Genomic DNA, 18,783 nt, shown 5'->3' with positions numbered 1-18,783 from the left:
GGTGAACTGTAGGAAGAACAACTCTTCAAATTATTAGGAATATCATATTTCTTAATATGGGCCAAAACTTTCAAAATGTCTATGTATGTGCATGGTCAAATCACAACCTGCATGCATGCACAGAGCATTGCAGATGCACTTTTGAATACTTGGGCTATCTAGCTATTTACTTACCCGAATTTCCACTTCAGCATCGGTGGAAAGTGACCCTAGAGTAACAGTTACACTAGGGCATCAGAAAACAGAAGTGGAACAGAAAAGAAAAAGGAGAAATGGAAATAATTTATAATGAAGCTATATCAAGCTTATTACAATTATATACAAACATATTACGCTATCTACAGTACCTGTGGAAGTGAGCAATGGAAAAAATATAAATCAAGTACTACAAACATACTAAAACCACACTTACTTTATTTACACAATCGTCAAAAAATGCAAGGCTTGCATCCTTGTCACTAACAAAGGAACATTCTTCAATGAAGCGAATAAACATTTGAGTTTTGGTCATTGATGTGTAGAATTTTTGATGTGATCGATCTCGACTTTTTAAGAACCCTATAAAACAAAGTATATGCATGTAAGAACACTTTGAAGCAAAGGAAACAGCACGTATTTCACTAACAAATAGGATAATGGTTACAGAAGTTCTACAACAATTATCTTTAAAAACTAGCAATTGTTATGAAATGTCTCTATTATTGTGTTAACTAATACTATCAACTAGACACCTTTTCAATACTTTTTAAAAAATCTTTTCAGTACTGTTTTGCCAGTGGCAACATATCATTTTTGCCCACTACCATTACATCGTCTTTTGATTTTTCCATTCAGCACAGTAACATGAAAATGTTTTCTTCTTCTTCATCACTCCAGTGAAAAATAGTTTTTGCATATTTTATTAGCTTATGATTAAAAATCAAGAATATGAATCTATACCTTGTAGTTCAAAGAGGGAACTTGCATCTGTTGCTGTCTCAGAAGGCGCCTGTGTTATTGGCCTTAGGTACGACCTATAACCTTTTAATAATGAAGCCATGAAACAAAGAAATGCCTCCTGGATCTCCATATCTAACAAATGCAACTTCTTCCCCGAATTAAAATCATAGTCATTCATTGTTAATTCCATTAACGCATCTTCTCTTGGTCTTTGCTGCACTGTGAACAACAATAGTGTTAAAATACTCTCCTAGATCATAAAAATTCTCAGAGTTGACCAAAGTTATGATTTCCTTCTTATCTTATTGGGTGATAAGTGAATCTAATATTATAATATTCTATATCGGATTTAAATAGAATAGTGAAGTATGATGATTAATTCAGCGTGACAGCTCACAAATCACTAGTCTGTGGGTTTTACAAGAGGCAAAGAGACAAACACATTTACCTTGTAAGTACAGTTACTATGGCAACAAAGACAGAATTGGTATGGACACTGTTGAGTGACATGCTAATAAAAAGGGTAGTTTATGGAATCCGTTGAAATGTATACAATTAGTTGGCAAAATAAATGAGTTTTTAAGAATATGTTAATCACACATGTGGGATGCATATATATTTTAGAATGCCTTCTTTCCCAAAGTGCCAGCAAGAGCTTTATTGACACTATATATACACACACAAAACCATTGAAATGCATATGGCAACCATCAGGAGCACAGTACAGTGCACAACGAGGATAGGGAGAAATGGGGGCACTTTGGTAAAGGAAAGTAGCACAAATCCCTACTCTTATGAAAGGTGCCTTTAGGTCTTTAGTGTCCATACAAAGCCATTAGGACCCTGATTCCCAAGGCTTCTCTGCTTTTCTCTCCCCCACTTACACAGAGTGGTAACATACCAATGGTGCCCATATGGAACAGAAATATGGTTTCAATATTGTATTCCACTGTTCCAACACATTATGGTTGCAGCCATAGTCTCTATTAGAAACCATGCTTATATGAATTTAGACTTTGGTGACAATTCAAGAAGGAATCCATTTTATTCTATATTATATAGACCGTATAAGTATTTTAGAAATTGCTAAGAAAATCCTTTTCCGACTGTAAGGTTATATGTAACCATTAGGAAACTATATGATCTTCGCAATAGTTTAATCTTAAATAATATGTACTGCCATTTATGCAGCATGCTGTTTTTAGTACGTTCTGAACAATAGAAAACATTATTAATTTCTGATATCCTCGATGGTCAAAATTGTTAAAAATGGGTGTCTAAAATTAGGAACCTAATATATTTAGGCCCGAAAGTAAGTGGCCTGATTTTCAGAAGTGCTGAACACCCACCCTAACTTTAGATGCCCATTTTTTAAGATTTTGGCTAAGGTATATTAACTTCTACGACATATTAAACATGCCTGCTTTGGACCGACTCCATCCCCTTCCTATTCTAATCCATCTTGCTATCTCTGCCAGTGCAATTTAGTCTTGTATGACTTTCAGCCACTTCTGCTTTTTAAGGCCCTCATCCAAAGCCCATTAAAGTCAATTGAAAGACTCCCATTGACTTTAATGGGATCTGGATTTGGTTTTAATTGTCAGGAACTTCAAAATGCTGCTAAGATTTCCCTCTCACTTCATGGAACAGGGTCATATTACCTCCATCCTCCATCACATCACCTGGTTTCCTAACAGTTCCATTAAAAAATTTCCTTCCTGATTTTCAAAACTATGGATTTGGTCCATATTACCGCTCTAACCTCATCTCCTGCTTGTGCACATCAGTCTTCTAAAAATGGTAGTTTTCAATGTATATAACATAGCTACCACAGACCCCAGCAGCAAAGCTTTACGCAGTCCCACTCATGGCCCTTGGCAGGAGGAGAGTGAGGGAGAAGAGTGGCAACCGTGTACACTGGATTTCAGCTATTGTAGTTTCACCACCACTATCAGCCTCACAACAGCAGCCCTAGCATAACCCTCAGGCTGCCCTGTCTACACCAGGGGCTGGGCAGCTGCCCCAAGAATACAAAAATTGTAACTGTCGCAATAAAACTATGCGCAGGAATGGCACAATGGAGAATCAGGATAGTAAGCACTATTAGCTTGTGTGCCCCAAACTACCTCAACTGTCAGATAAAGGCATGAGGACAATTGGGTGGTCTGTAATGTGCAATCTGTCAATAGTTTTATAGGTCTTGGCCAACTTTTTGCTCTTCTGTCTCCCCTCCTCATGACTCTTCACTTATGAGATGTCCTTTCCCTAGTGCTTCAGCCCTATTGATGTTTCCCCACCCCAAAAGCCAATTACAGTAGAACCTCAAAGATACGAACACCAGAGTTATGGACTGACTGGTCAACCAGACACCTTGCGAAACCGGAAGTAACCAATCAGGCAGCAGCAGCAGTGACCCCCAAAAAAGCAAATCTGTACTGTACCTCTATTGCATCTTAAAGGTAGGCACATCTGGGCTGCCTGTCCTCACCTCACCCCACCCGCACATACAGGTCAGCCGCTTGCAGCAAGACGCTAGAACTGCCAGCCCAAGGCAGCTGGAGTAGGAGCAGCACTGGGGTCTGTACCGCTTTCACCCCTTCCCTCCCACCTCCCAAGGAAGGGGATGGGCTGTTTTTTTTTTTTTAAAAAAAAAAACCATTTCCCAGGAGGGGAACATGCTGTTTTCTCTCTCTCTCTGTCCCCCACCCCCTCCAGGGGGATAGTCTTGCAAACTCATGCCAGCACTGAGTAAGGAGCTCAGCTGCTGCCGAAACCTGGCTTGGAGTGTCAGCTGCTGGATCCGGAACCCGAACTGTACTTTGTTCAGAGTTACGAATATTTCAGAGTTACGGACAACCTCCATTCCCGAGGTGTCTGCAAGTCTGAGGTTTTACTGTGATTATTTCTAATCTTTACGTTTATGCAAAACTTCTCCTTTTTGTAAAACATTTTGTGATACTTATCGTGAAGGATGCCTGCAGCAAACTGTACTGTAACTAAAATCTACCAATCTGTTAACATTAGCTACAATGTACCACAGTTAGTGAAAATCTTGTTTTATACTTCCCCCACTCACATTCTGCCAGTTGTTGATACAAGTTATTTAAAGTGTTCATTAGATTTTTGCAAGGTTTCTTTGGTAAGGTCTTCCATGAAATAGTTTTCTTATCTCCAGTTCTAAAAAGGGAAGAAGAAAAGTATTAATGTTCAGAGACCATCTTTTTGTTCTATGTTTCTACAGCAACTAGCTTAATAGGGTCCTGGTCCATGACTAGGTGCTACGGTAATACAACTAAATAAATAAAAATAATAACGGAAAATGTATTTCTGCACAGGGTCATATCCAGAAGGATGTAATCCTAGATGTATAAATAAAAATGAGTGTGCATTCACAATTCACTATATGAAGAACGGTCTTTTGAGCAAGGGAGGGAAAAGTAGGCATTTCATTTACTGTATGGAGATGTGGTCACATAGTTATCCAACTGGTTATCCACACGTTCTGAGCCAAACCCAAGAGTGATGGGAGAAATTATGCTTTAAAAAGATAGAAATAGTAATGCATTTATAGCACATGAAAACAGAGTATTAGTAACAATACCTAATGCCAACCATAGTGTCGGCAAAGATTAAATATATTTTCCCAGAAATTTCCACTGGGGCACCTCAATATTCTTGTTATTTTACTTCTAGGTCATTGTAGTACACACAGCCAATGATGCACAGTAGGGCTTAAACATTTTACTTCAAACTATCTAGCTCAAGGACTGCGCCCAGAAACCACGGCAAAAAAACCAAACGAACGAAAAAACCTTGATTGCCATGCCCTATTGGTAGCCACAACCTTTGCAGTTTAAAGAGGTAAAAAGGTTGCATACTATTTATTGTGCTCTGTATTTATCGACTTTCTATTTCATAAAGTTTAAAAATGGTTTTGCTGCACAGAACAGGAATGGTTTAAATATTATGAAATATGGCAACTATATATGTTATTTTCTAAATTATGATGACTTAGATTTGGAAGGTGGAAATGACTGGAATGATGCGATGACTGAAATTACGCAATGACCTGGATAAATTAATACATGAGGTGAAAGCCACTTTGCTGGGAGCTGAGGTAGACGTGACCGCTAGGGTGACCAGATGTCCCGATTTTATAGGGACAGTCCCAATATTTGGAGCTTTTTCTTTATATAGGCTCCTGTCCTGATTTTTCACACTTCACCGCATACAACATGCTGTTGAGGTGATATAAAAGTTGCACTGTTTCACAGTCAACAGAGGGCAGTGGCAAGTCTTTTAGACCATATCAAAGGCACAAAACCACAAAAATCTCAACCATTTGTCCATCAGCTTTTTGCCAAACAGTTTATGTACATGATATCCACAGACTTCACATGCTCAAAAAAAATGCATCTGAAACTAGTAATTGCCAGGAGAAGCATGAAGACAGCAATACTGAGAAACAGAAGATAAGAGGCTGAATCAACAAGCCTGAAAGTAAAGAAAACTTAAAATATTAACATAAAAAGACAGCAGTGGGAAAGAAATGCTGCTTTCTATGGAACCCTTCCTTCCCCGAAAAAAAGGAAAGAAAAAAAAAACCAAACAACAAAAAACAGATCATCACAGTCCGTTCTCAATTGACTGCCAAAAATGCAGAGTAGAGGAGAGTTGTACAAAATCTCTGAGATCAGCATAGGTGCCTTAACAATCTTTATTCACAACGATTTTTTTTTAATTGTGGCCATAAATTTGCACTAAAAAATTAGACAAAATTAGACAGATAACCATTCCATAATTATTAATGATAAATTAAAAACAAAGAAAGGTTAATGAATTCACCAGCTTCTTTAGTTAAAGAATAAATGAGAATGATACTGACAAGAAAAGCTATCAGTCGGATAACATTAAAATAAACTTGATCAGACTTTTGGTATAAAAAAATGACTATTCTTAAAATTTATGACATACATATATATTTAACTGATATTTGATGAACACTGCTTCCTTCTGATTTTTGTCTTAAAACTTTTGTATTATATAAAGTTATATAAAGCTTTATTAAGTACACAATAGTTCCAAAGGTCTTTTTAGAGTAACTTAGTATTAGTTTGTTTTAATGATGATTTTGTTGGGGATTGGTCTTGCTTTGAGAAGGGAGTTGGACTAGGTGACCTCCTGAGGTCCTTTCCAACACTGATATTCTAGGATTCTAATTCTGAATCATTTTATTCAAATTTTATCCTTAGGACAATATTGCTCAAATAGAGTGTCTCATCTTTATGGGTTATCCCAGAGCACTGTACCAAGCTTAATTTTTTCAGTGCAAAAGTTCTCACTGGTGGACGATACGTGGACACTGGATTTATACACAAAGATACACAGACCTATTTTTTGTTTCAGCAACATCCAAATTCTCTCTCTAGCCTGTCCAGGCCCCATTTAGCCTGCAAATGTCTAGAACAGAGGTCGGCAACCTTTCAGAAGTGGTGTGCCAAGTCTTCATTTATTCACTCTAATTTAAGGTTTCGTGTGCCAGTAATACAGTTTAACGTTTTTAGAAGGTGGAACAGACGGTTTAGCATAAATAGTTAGCATATAGTCTAAGGGACCATTCAAGGCAAACTGGTCCATTAAGACCTTTGCAGTTATAGGAAAAAAGAAGGGGTTAGTGTGTTACAGATTGTTGTAATAAGCCATAAATCCAGTTTGTGTGTTCAGTCCATAATTTTTAGGGTGTAGCAGAGTTTTGAATTTAACTACTTATGCTATATATAGACAGACCGATAGATGATGCCTAGTGATGATGGTAAATGAGGACTCTGCCTCCTTTCTGCTGAATTGGACAGAAATATCAATCAGCTGTTGCTTCTGGCCAGAGAAGCAGACCCATCATAGAAGAAATAGTGTTAAGATGCTGCTACACAATTGAAACATAATGGCTAAAAAACAAACTTCAAATGGAATCTTTCAGGTTTTTGCCACAGGAAATAAAACAAATATCACAACCATACATGAAAATCAGTAATAAATACTTACTGAGAAATGGTGTTGGTATCTAGGTCAACACAGCTAACATCTGGTGGGGGATCATACAGATCAAAGTATCTTGAATCAATTCCTACTATGAATGGACATGGTGCGCTTAACACAGCTGCCAGTGCCAAGGGGCAAAGAGGAATGTATGGGCATGGCCAATGGAAAGGAAATATCATCTTTAAAAAACAAACAAACATAATATTCAACTAACATTTATAGAAGGATACAATCTCAGAATATTTTCCACATTATAAAAACATTTAACATGAAAAGTAACAGCATATGATTGAAATTGTAAACTCTAATATTAAATAGCTGCTGTCAATTAAAAAGGCAATTTAATTTTTCTTAATTTTTAGTTTACTTTATCTGTAAAAACAGAAATCTTCTGCATACTAGCCATTTCTCAGTAGAGGCACTAACACTGGTCTGTGAGAAGAAGGACATAAAAATAATATACATCTACAAGCCCTCTGAGGGTAGAAACAAAGACTATAGGCCTACCGGGGGGGCATTTAGGAAATTAAAGAATTTGTGCATTTAGTGCCTACATATGATAGTGACTGGCACAATATTGCAATAAGCAAAAGCTAAAGATAGGGTTAAATTCTACCCTCAACTCATTTAACCTCAATTACTTCTGTGGTATCTCAGAGGGGAAATCTGGTCCCTATTTTCTAAACAACACAAACCCAGAAGTAGTACTATATATTTGTTTTACAGTTTATTTGAACAATATTCTCTCTCACTAAAAAATATGATGAGGAAGAGATAATGCTACTTACCGAGACTAATGCCTCTGTCACACTAGTAAGGACAGACGGTCGTAAGGAATGGATGAGAATTTTATGTTCTGTTACAGCAAATACAAGTAGAGTTACTGCATTCTCGGGCCCTAGGTTCTGAAGCAGTGTAGAAAACTTGCCACCACTGTTACAAAAAATAAAACATTGGTGAATATCAAACAATTAGGCAGAAAAATATTATAATATACTGCACTGAAAATATGAACAAATACAAAGAATTCATAACTGAATTTAAGCTGGGGTGTTGTAAACACATTGCAAACTTAGTTTTCCATTTTTCTATTTTTTGCATTCTTGTTAATAAGAAAAACTTGGCAATTTCATTTAGTTTCACTATCCAGTAAAAAAACACCTACTTATCCTACAGTAATTGTGGTTGAGATGTTGTAGTCATAGTGCGGATCCCACTGTAACGGTACATACACTTCAAGCAGAGGAGAATGGAATCTTTTGAATTCTCGTGTCAGTCAAGGCCACACATGCATCTTGTGCTCCTATGGAAGGGCATAAAGGGTGGGGCATCCATGACGCCCCTCTCAGTTCCCTCAGGATTCAAAGCTGTTCTGCTAAGGACTCCACAAAGTGGAGATGAAGGACTGGTCAGAGGATCCGCACTGACTACAACATCTTGAAAAACCAGTTGTTGGGTTAGTAACTGTCCTTTTTTCAAATGTGTCAGCATGCAGCCCAACCTAGGCGATTAGCAAGCAGTATCCTCACTGGCTGGTGGTCATGAGGAGTTTCAGCTGACTCTAATAATGATTGAAGCACCACTATCCCAATCCCAAACTTGACATCTGTCCTACCCACTAAGTCAAGGGCATAATGTTTGACTATGGTTAGTGGGTTACCCTGAGATCTGCAAGGCAGCAACAGGGAGTATGTCTACACTACCCGCCGGATTGGCGGGCAGCAATCGATCCAGCCGGGATTGATTTATCGCGTCTAGTATAGGCGCGATAAATCGACCCCTGAGCACTTGCCCGTCAACTCCTGTACTCCGGCGCTGCGAGAGGCGCAGGCAGAGTTGACGGGGGAGTGGCAGCAGTCGACTCACTGCGGTGAAGACACCACAGTAATTCGATCTAAGTACATCGACTTCAGCTACGTTATTCACATAGCTGAAGTTGCGTAACTTAGATCGATCCCCCCCTAGTGTAGACCAGGGCTCAGATACTGGCACAGTCCTGAAGCAGGCTGATCCTGCTGCCTGTTCCGGTGGTATGCACCTAAAAATTTGGAGGAAGAGATTTGCCAGCTGTCTGATAACAGGTGAAAATACATCATGTGATCCACTTAGAGAGATTCTCTGTGACAAGATAACTTGACCTTTTACAAGGCTGGAAATGGCCACAAAGAGATGAGGAAACAGCCTGAAAGGCTTGGTCCTGTCAGTGTAATAGAGTAGAGCCTGGGGAAATGCAGTGTGTGTAGCTTCTGTACCTTCTTGTAACCACACCTGACATAGACGAAGAAAAGCAGATCAATCAACTGGTTCCGGTGGAATTCTGAAATCACTTTAGGGATGAATTTGGGATGGTGTCACAGCACCATCATGTCCCTGTGAAAGGAGGTACAGGGAGGACCGGTCATGAGGGCATAGAGTTCACTGATCCTTCTGGCTGAGGCAATAGCAACCAGAAAGACTACTTTCAGGATAAGATGGTATAAACGGCAATTTGACAGCAGTTCAAAAAGAGGCTCCATGAGCTGTAGGAAGAACAAGATGATGTTGCGATCCCATGCAGGAGTCAGATATCTAACTGGTGGGTAGGTACGCAGAAGACCATTAAGGGACCTGGATATCTTTGGGTGAGAGATGACCAAACACAACAGTGTCAGAGTGTGACCCACCAATATTACTGGATAGTAATAACAGATAGCTAAATGTTAGGCAACATCCCTCAAGTGTAGCATGCAGACAAGGGTCTTTGGTATCAGAGCTTCTGCTGGGTTTGGATTGTGCTGAGCTGTCTATGTGGAAAACTGTTTCTATAACTTTCTGTTTTGTATGAGAATTTCCTGAGCTTATCAGTAGCTGTCTCTTTTGGTAATGATTAACTGATGAAAGTCCAAGCAGCCAGATGCAATGACTATGGGTCTGGCTGCAGTATCTGACATGATTCTGAGCTTTTGAGTATGAGCAGGCTGTGAGATGAATGGGGGGGGGGGGGGGGGGGGGCTGAACAAACACCTGAAGTAGGTACAACAGCCAAAACCGCATTGGCCAGTAAGGAACACTGAGGATCAACACGGCCTTTGTCCCATATGATCTTGAACATCAACCTGGGGGTTAGATGATGGGAGGAAAGGCATATAAGGAGGGCTTAAGTCCCTTATAGCAGGAAGGCATCTGGCTACAAACTCAGGCTCATGCCGCCTCTGGAGCAGAAGTTCAAATAGTTGCTGTTGTCTTTGGTGGAGTAAAGGCCTTTTGCAGGACTCCCTCCACTGATCAAAGATCCTTCTATGATGACTTCTGCAGGGACCACTCATAGTTGGTGACTGAATGTCTGCTCAAGTCTGCTAGGCGATTTGTGACTCCTGGAAGGTTCCGAGTCAATGGGGCTATGCCAGGGTGATGAGCCCATATCCATAGGCTGATGGGTGATGACTGAGCATCTGCTTGCTTATGTAGTGCATTGCAGATGTATTGTCAATTGAGCTCTGCACCTTGGACTTCCATAGAACAAGCAGGAATGCCATACAAAACAGTCTTGATAACCCTGAGCTCTGCAAGGCTTAAATGGAGTTTCAAGATGTCCTGGGACTAGGACTCCTGCATCTGCAGATGGCTCAGGTGGGCTCCCCAAGCCATTCCTGGTGGGTCTGTGACGAGTCATTTTCAGAGAGGGAATCAAGAATGGAACTCCTTTCATGCTTTCTCAGGATCTAGCCACCATCTCAGCTTTTGCAGGACTTGAGGTGGGACTGTGACCGCTTGTTCACGTGCTGTCTGGACAGGGAGTACACTGACCTAGCCAGAGTTCAGGGGCAACAGGCAAAGTGCTGGCTTTGAGCTCTGCATGTCTATTGAAGGGGGGCACTCATGGATGTAATTTTCTCCAATACCTGGTTGGATCTGGTACCTGACTCCTCAAGGTCCGAAGACCCTCTCATAGACTGCTCTAGCAAGCAGCACTTCAGTTGAGCTTCGCATGACTTGAGAATCTTGGAAAAAGGTGTTAGCATACCAAGCATCTGTCTGGCTCTCAACCAAGCAGAAGAGACATCTGATATGTACATCTGTTAACAGGGCTAGTCCATCACAGACAGGATAGGTCTTAAGACCATTACCCTACAGGGGAGGTGGTCTAACTGCCAAGAATAAGTCCTGATGGGTCATGTTTGTTTGTTGTTGTTTCCTAGAGCAAACAGATGAGAGTGCGGAAGATTTCTGAAGAGCTTAGCCAGAATGAATGACAAGCGGGTTGAATATTCACTAAGTTCCATCTCTGCCAGTGGCAGCAAGAGGTAACTGAAGGAGGGTCAAGGCTGCACTGCCTTTTATGCCTAGACATGGGCACATGATGAAACACAGGGCAAATGTGGGCCCTGACACACAGGGCTATTCAAAAGATTCTTATCTCATGCTCATGAGGCACGTGCCTACCTACAGTGGGATCCACACTGACACACTCAAAGGATGTCAAATTATTTCACTAAAAAGCTGAAATAATAAAAGCTGCTTTACATACAATATAGTCTTACTTAATGGAATACGAATCTAACCAATGTCTTCAGATTACAGAGTACTCTAAAATGTGTGACGAATACTTGGAATTAGTGTGTTGATATTTCCCAGACATGAAAGAAAACTTTAATACCCAGACACAGTGACATTTATGAAACTGTTCTGTAATTCTCTAACAAATGCCGGAGGGTCTAGTGATTTTCCCTTCAATATAATGGGAAATGCTCAGTTCCTCAGGTTTGTGCTACAATCACATAGCTATTATGTGAATGCTATTCTACTAGAAAGAAAGTTCTCACCTTGCTAACTGCTCTTCATGGACTATACAACAATATACATCTTTATCTCCCCCAGTCAAAAATGCATTCTTCATGTGAGTTAACATTCAATATTAACAGCATGTTTATTCGTCATATAAAAAGTATGGACTATTTTTGTTTAAATGAATATTTAGAAAAAATTATATATTTTACATAAAATAAATATATGAATTAATAAATACATATAACTTTGTTGTGAAGCACTTAGGGTTCACAAACACACACACACACTTACTTGACATAAACCCACAAAAGCAAGGAAGTGAAAAGTTAAGCTACCTAAGAGTACATACACTCCACACACAAGCAAACACCTTTACCATTACTGCAGCTACAACACAGATCTCTCTCTGCATCCTGAACTCTACTTCATTTTGCTCCTTCTGTTCACCAGATTACTCCTCCCACACTAGTGGTTGGAGATATTTGATACAAGTGGGGGGAGAGGGGGCAAAATGCAGCAGCAGATGGAGACTATTTCATTTGTCAGCAACTGTGCACAAAACCACTTTCATTTTAGGATAAAATCTGCCAGAAAAGTAATTACTGATAGAAAAGTATTGGGTGCGTCTGACTCCCTATCAAACAGGCTTGTGTTTTTATGGCTCCCAACCATTCAGGTTTGAGTACACAGCATATAAACTTTCTGTTACAGCAACATGGGGAATAGCTAAATAATGATTCTAAAGCCAACATTAAAACAAAGCCCAAATAAAAGCAAAAGCCCATAGGCAACACTCAGAATCCAGCTCTCTAGGGCAAGTTTTGTGTAGGTAAAATGTTTAAGAGATTATTGGTCAAAAATGAAAATCTAGGATTGCAATGGACACATCAGATAGGAAGACTTTTGAATTTTGGCCCTATTAAATATTATAAAGAGAAACCAAACAAGAACAGAACAGAAAATTCAATGTGCAAAAAAGTTAACCTTCTGTGTTCTTTTCAGACTGATTGGCCACCTACTTTTTGACTAAATCAGGAACTTATGCCTGATATTAAAGCCCATTTAAGAACTTTATCCATATATATAAAAAAACATACGATTTTCATAAGCTGTATGGACTATGAGGTTTCTGCAGTAGCAAGTGAGATTTTAAAAAAATAAGGCAAACTATCTTGAGAGAAGGATTAAATATGAAGTACCAAAATACATATACACCTTTTTGTTATTGTTGCAAGAGTGACTTACAATACTTCAGATACAGTTATAAAATATGAAGACTTAAGATTCATGGCTTTATAAAACAGCCAATTGGTTAAAGAAAAAAAAAAAATCAAATCACTGCCAGATACATCAATTACAAAATTTAGTAGACTGTTAAAATTACTTCAAATTTCGAAGCTTTAAAGCTTCATGTCACTAATGGATCAAGGTATGTTTCACAATTAAACAGAGCTGTTCTACTTGCCTCAGTGGTAGAGGTGATGACACTGGCTGACTAAGAATCAGGTTATCATGGGGCGATAGCTAAAAAAAAAAATCATATATACTTTTTATTTTGGACCTTAATATTTTACAGAAATTGTACAACAGTCAATTATAATTTGAACATTTTTAAAAAAGTCTATATTAAACATTATGTAGCTCAGGCATATGTAAAATAATGAAGCAGTAACATGCAAAATCATCATTCATTATGTTTTATTTATAGATAAGTCATAGGTGACACTTTTTCTCTGCCTCCTGCACTTAAACAGAAAGCTGATCCATCATATTACCTATCTTAAAAAAGGGATGAAAACATTGCATAACAACTCAATGGAAGTTTATTAACGCTCCAATTCATTAATATTCTGGGATAAGTGAGGAGCCACAGTTCAGATACTACAAGACTTTTTTCAAAGTATCATTTTCTCTATAAGAAAAGAGAACCAGATCCCCAGCTAGTGTAAATCCGTTCAACTCCATTTATTTTATTGGAACTAAGACAGGTTACACCAGCTGAGGATCTGACCCAAGAATTTATTAATACATTTATCCTCTTTTCAAAGACTTCAACGATGGCATCAAGAGAGACCATACATGTACTCAAAATGAAGACAGGAAGATTATTTTCATTATTATATTACCCTATATATAAAATACGAAGTGTATCTTTCAGTAATCAAACTCAGGAACTACACTGCCAGAAAAGAACAATTACTTACCTACAGTAACTGCAGATCTTCGCGATGTTGTAGTCACTGTGGATCCCACTGTAGGTGCACATCCAAACAAAATCAGAATTTGTTTTGTGTAGCACAGTCCATTGGGGCCAGGCACATGCTCTATGCCTCCTCATGCAAGAGTATAAAGGGCAGAGTAGCTGCGACCTTGCCTCAGTTCCTTCACAAATCAAAGGCTAACTAAGGACTCCTAAAGTGGAAAGGAGGGGCAGGTCACAAGATCCACACTGACTACATATCAAAGAACCACAGTTACTGTAGGACAAGTAACTATTTTTCCTTTTTCGAGTATGTGTCAATGTGGATCCCACTGTAGGTGACAGGCAAGCAATATCCCCTCTGGATGGTGGGAATGAGGAATATCAGCTGAATCAGTCAAACAATGATTGAAGTACTGCTCTCCCAAACTTGGCATCCCATGTCAAGGGCACGGGGTTTCACACAAGCCAGTGGTTTACTCCACATGGCAGCCCTGCAGATCTCAGAGATCTGAATGTTTTTGAGGCAGGCGGTAGATGCAGATTGTGCTGTGCTACTATGTATCTTGATATTCGAAGGGAGAAGCTTGCCACCCAGCTGGTAGCAGGTGGAAATGTATTGTGTGATCCATTTGGAAATTCTCTGTAAAGAGATGAGTTGGCTTTTAAATGGACCAGAAATGGTAACAAAGAGCAGAGAGACTAATGGAAAAACTTGGTCCATTTAAGGTCATACACCAAAGATCTGGATACATCCAAGTTATGCAGTTTCTTCATTCCCGGCATCTAGTGTGAGAAGAAGGTTAGCAAGGAAGTCACCTGGTTCAGGTAAAAATCCAAGACCACTTTGGAGACAAAACTGGGGTGTGGTCTCAACACCACTGTCTCTCTGAAAGGATGTATAAGACAGTTCTGCCATGAAAGCCTGGAGCTCACCGACTGAGCTAAGGTGATGGCCACAAGACCACCTTGATAGTATGGTGGTATATGAAACAATAGGACAGTGGCCCAAATGGAGGCTCTATGAGCTTCAGAAGGACAATATTAAGGTTTTATGAGAAACCTTAATTAAAATATGGAGACAGCCCTTAAGGAATTTTGTTAACCGCTGGGTGTGAAAAGACTGAGAACACATGAGTGCATACCATGTTGATACTGCTGTAAGGTGGATCTTGAGGTAATTGAATGCCAGGCCTGCTTGTTTCAGGAGTAGCACATAATTCGGGATCTTTGATAGCAGTGCTTTCATTTGGATCCAGATCATTCTGAGCTCCTGTGATGGGATGTACAAGCCCCACTCTGGTGAGGGATGGGTTAAGGGGCAGCTCTGGGCCCAGAAAGCCACACCCTGCCGCCCCTGCTGCGCATGCACACAATGGAGGTTGAGCTCAAAGGGGAGCAGCTCAGCCCAGTTTAGGTGGTCCGAGAAGGAGAGCAGTTATGTGATGTAGGCTCCTGCCAAGAAACTGCTGGGGCCCCACATGGCAGGGGCCAGGCCCCACTGCCAAGCCACAACAGGCCCTTCAACCATGGAGGATGGCAATGACGAACCCCAACTGAGAGAGGAAGACCCTCCAGATCACGACCAGAGAGGACACTTGGAGGGAACTCAGCAGTAAACCAATGGTACCAGCAGAGGAACCAAAGCTAGAGTAGGAAATAGCCCAGGGAGCAAGCATAGGGGTGCCCACCCCCTATGCCACACATTTTGAATCATCATTTCATTGGGCCCTGGATGAGAACCCAGTGGAGCAGGGAGGGTCCGGGTTCCCCTACCCCTGGCCATTGACCCTTGCCACTGGATGACACGGACACAGACTCTCACTGCTAGGCGGTATTGCTGGGCATGGACACCAAAACACTCCCTCCCTCCCTTGATAAATGCCCAAAGGGAAAAAATCTCTTCTACTTTAAGCATAAGTCTTCCTAGTGGAGGATTTTCTGCTTTGTATGAGGAGATCAGAATTTGATTCTGAGATATTATGTCTGGGCAGGCCAGGAGGTGAAGGAGAGGTCGCGTGGAGAGCTGCAGCCGGACCAACAGATAAAATTGCTCAGTCAGCAAGGGACTTTTATGATGACCATAGCTTTGTCTCCTGAATCCTTGACATTATCTGAGGACCAGGGAAATTGGTGGAAAAAACAGGAGTCCTCAAGACCTCTCATGGAGAAAAAACCTGGGAAGGAACATAATATTTACCTTCAGCTCTTCTTAAGGTGGGAGAAAGGGATGAAAGAGTCTGCCATATTGACTTAACAGGCTCCAAAATTGCCTTATTAATTGGTAAGGTCACCCGCAATGGCCTGGTAGTAGCCAAAATGTCAATGAGGCAATGGGAAGACTCCCTAACCACCTCCATCTGGATCCCCAAAACCTGAGGCAACCCTCTTCAATAGCTCTTGTTGCGCTCCACAATCGGCTGGAGGGGGTGAGATGCCTCCCAAGGAAACTGCCTCAACAGGGGAGGAAGACAATGAAGTCAGCACAGTTTGAAGCTGTCCTTCCTCTGTTAACTGTTCAGCAGGCTCCTCCTGAACCACTTCTTCCTGCTCAGTGCCAGGCCCAGTACCGGACTCACAAACGGATGGCACCTGGTGAGTATAGTCCCCATGTCTCCCCTAGGACACAGAGCAGGAATAACTTGTGTAGGACCTGGAAACTAAGAGGAATCTCCATAGCTTCCAAAAGGCCACTGGGCAGGTGTCGGGTCCAAGGGACTCCCTGGCCACCTGCCTGATCTGATTCCAGCTGCAGGATCTCAAGGTAACCCTGGATAGAAACACCTAGAAGTGAAATAGTACAGCTCCAGGGTTTGGTAACCTAGGTGCCAACCTGAGATGCCAACTTCAGATTCAAGCTTTCCCTTTGATGGTGCTGACGGAGTTTGGGGTGGAGTGGAGGCAGCACATGGAGCTAGGAGCTGGAGGTCGCCGCTTCCCAGGAGCCAGGTAAGGAGTCTGCCCCAGGTCTGCCCCAGTCCCGCCCCCCTCCCAGCACCCATGGAGCCCTACCCCCCAAGTTTTAGTCAGGGGTATATAGTAAAAGTTATGGACAGGTCACGGGCCATGAATTTTTGTTTACTGCCCGTGACCTGTCCATGACTTTTACTAAAAAATATCCATGACTAAAACGTAGCCATAGTCGTAAGTTTCATAAATTGTGCCTCTTGAATGTGCATAACTCTTGTATGCATCAGTGGGAACCATACACATGCAGGGGGCAGAATAAGGCCCTTTGAAAAAAAAGTAGTCATGAAGAACATACTCCAGAGGTCTAGCCTACAGATCTCACTTTTGTTTAAGCTGAATAAAATAAAAAGAAGAAAATATTTCAAGAACTATGAGAGACTCGCATAGCCGTCCTGGCTTTCTGCAATTTATCCCTTAACTAGCACATAGGGTTTTTTTGTTTTTTTAAAGTACAAAATCAAATATGCCTCATGAAATATAATGCCTAAGAAAATATTTTATTATAGTCCTAAATTAAACTGGAAACATGCAACATCAATTATTTCTAAGTGTGAAATATTTGTGAATTTGGCTGTAGATGTTGCTTCTTTTTTATATGAATATTTAAAGAAAACTGTACTATATTTTCCACATACAAGCAGCCGTATAAAATGACCGATACTGTAGATAGGCAAGAAAGATTTTAAACTTACCTGAACTAAAATTCTTGGTCTCTGAGGGGATGGAAAAGGAACTTTGTGCATAAAATGTGAAATATGTCTGAAGAAAAAGAAAATACTAACTTTAAACATAATAGAAATCACTATTTGAAAACTCTTTGTGAAATGCTGTACATCACTTCAAGCGCTTACTGCAGGCAACATGAAAAGTGGCCATATAAAATGGCACAATCTTGCTCAGTACATTGGCTCCCTGAACATATTCAGTCATATTTGCTTATTTGAATGACGAACATAAATTGTTGATATTTATTACTCTTGTTAGTACTACAGAGCCAACAGAGTGAAGTAGATTCAATTTAGGTTCTTATATCCTGATCATTGAGGTATTTGAACACCTTTATGCAATGAAAACTCTTGTATTAATTCCTTCTTGTGAATCAACTCACCTGGTTATAAAATTCCAACCAAAGAACCACTCTCTTACACTTGTGCAAGCCCACTGAAGGCAATGGGATTACACAAGCATCACAGAGGGTGTAATTTGGCCTTCAGAACCTATATTGCTGATGTTAGTGTGCAAGATGACAGCAACTCAGGGCATCTTTCAGACTCCAGGATTGAGTTTGCAAGCTGGCAGTTACAAAAATCTTTCCATTTGTAAACTAAAAATATTTGATCTTGAAATCTATATCATCATTTTTATACCGTCACTTTTCAGAGACTATCGTAGAGTTGCCAACTTTCCAGGACTGTCCTGGAATCTCCAGGAATTAAGATTAATCTTTAATTAAAGATGTCATGTGATGAAACCTCCAGGAATACGTCCAACCAAAACTGGCAACCCTAGAGACTAGCTAGATTTCAGTGTCATAGTTTTAGTCTGTTTACTTTGTTAAAACCATTTGCAAATTATTCTTGCACAATAACATTAGGTAAAACCATGAGGTTAATGAACTTCTGCTTATTTTCAAGCTTTCAGACACAAACTGTACCTAAAGATCAGTGACAGGCAAAAAAAAAAAAAGTAGGACATTGTCTTGTCAAATGCATGACTATAAATCTATTAATTTTTTTAAACTGTAAATTTTTTTTAAACTTTGAAATCCTGGAAATTGTTCAAAATGGAAATAGAAAATTCTGAAAGAGCTTGTAAGAGTTTTATGTATTTCACAAAAATACTTGGAATTTTCATATTCATTTGTCTCC

General features: G+C 40.1%; 1 protein-coding gene across 1 annotated transcript in view; it reads right to left on the bottom strand.

Moving 5' to 3' along the window:
• The window catches only part of DENND4A (DENN domain containing 4A), an 84,107-nt gene that overhangs the window by 34,871 nt on the left and 30,453 nt on the right, over positions 1-18,783 (bottom strand). Inside the window, exons 7-13 of the mRNA XM_065559023.1 lie at positions 17,608-17,674; positions 13,211-13,269; positions 7,767-7,911; positions 6,982-7,157; positions 4,016-4,116; positions 940-1,158; positions 413-558 (exon numbers count right to left, since the gene is read on the bottom strand). Of these exons, the coding sequence (XP_065415095.1) occupies positions 413-558; positions 940-1,158; positions 4,016-4,116; positions 6,982-7,157; positions 7,767-7,911; positions 13,211-13,269; positions 17,608-17,674 (913 nt within the window). The remainder of the gene's footprint in view (positions 1-412; positions 559-939; positions 1,159-4,015; positions 4,117-6,981; positions 7,158-7,766; positions 7,912-13,210; positions 13,270-17,607; positions 17,675-18,783) is intronic.

This window comes from Chrysemys picta, chromosome 10 (assembly GCF_011386835.1).
Source record: "Chrysemys picta bellii isolate R12L10 chromosome 10, ASM1138683v2, whole genome shotgun sequence".
Lineage (NCBI taxonomy): Eukaryota > Metazoa > Chordata > Testudines > Emydidae > Chrysemys > Chrysemys picta.
Note: the sequence above shows the minus strand (reverse complement) of the source record. Positions and strands in the feature narration are given on the sequence as shown.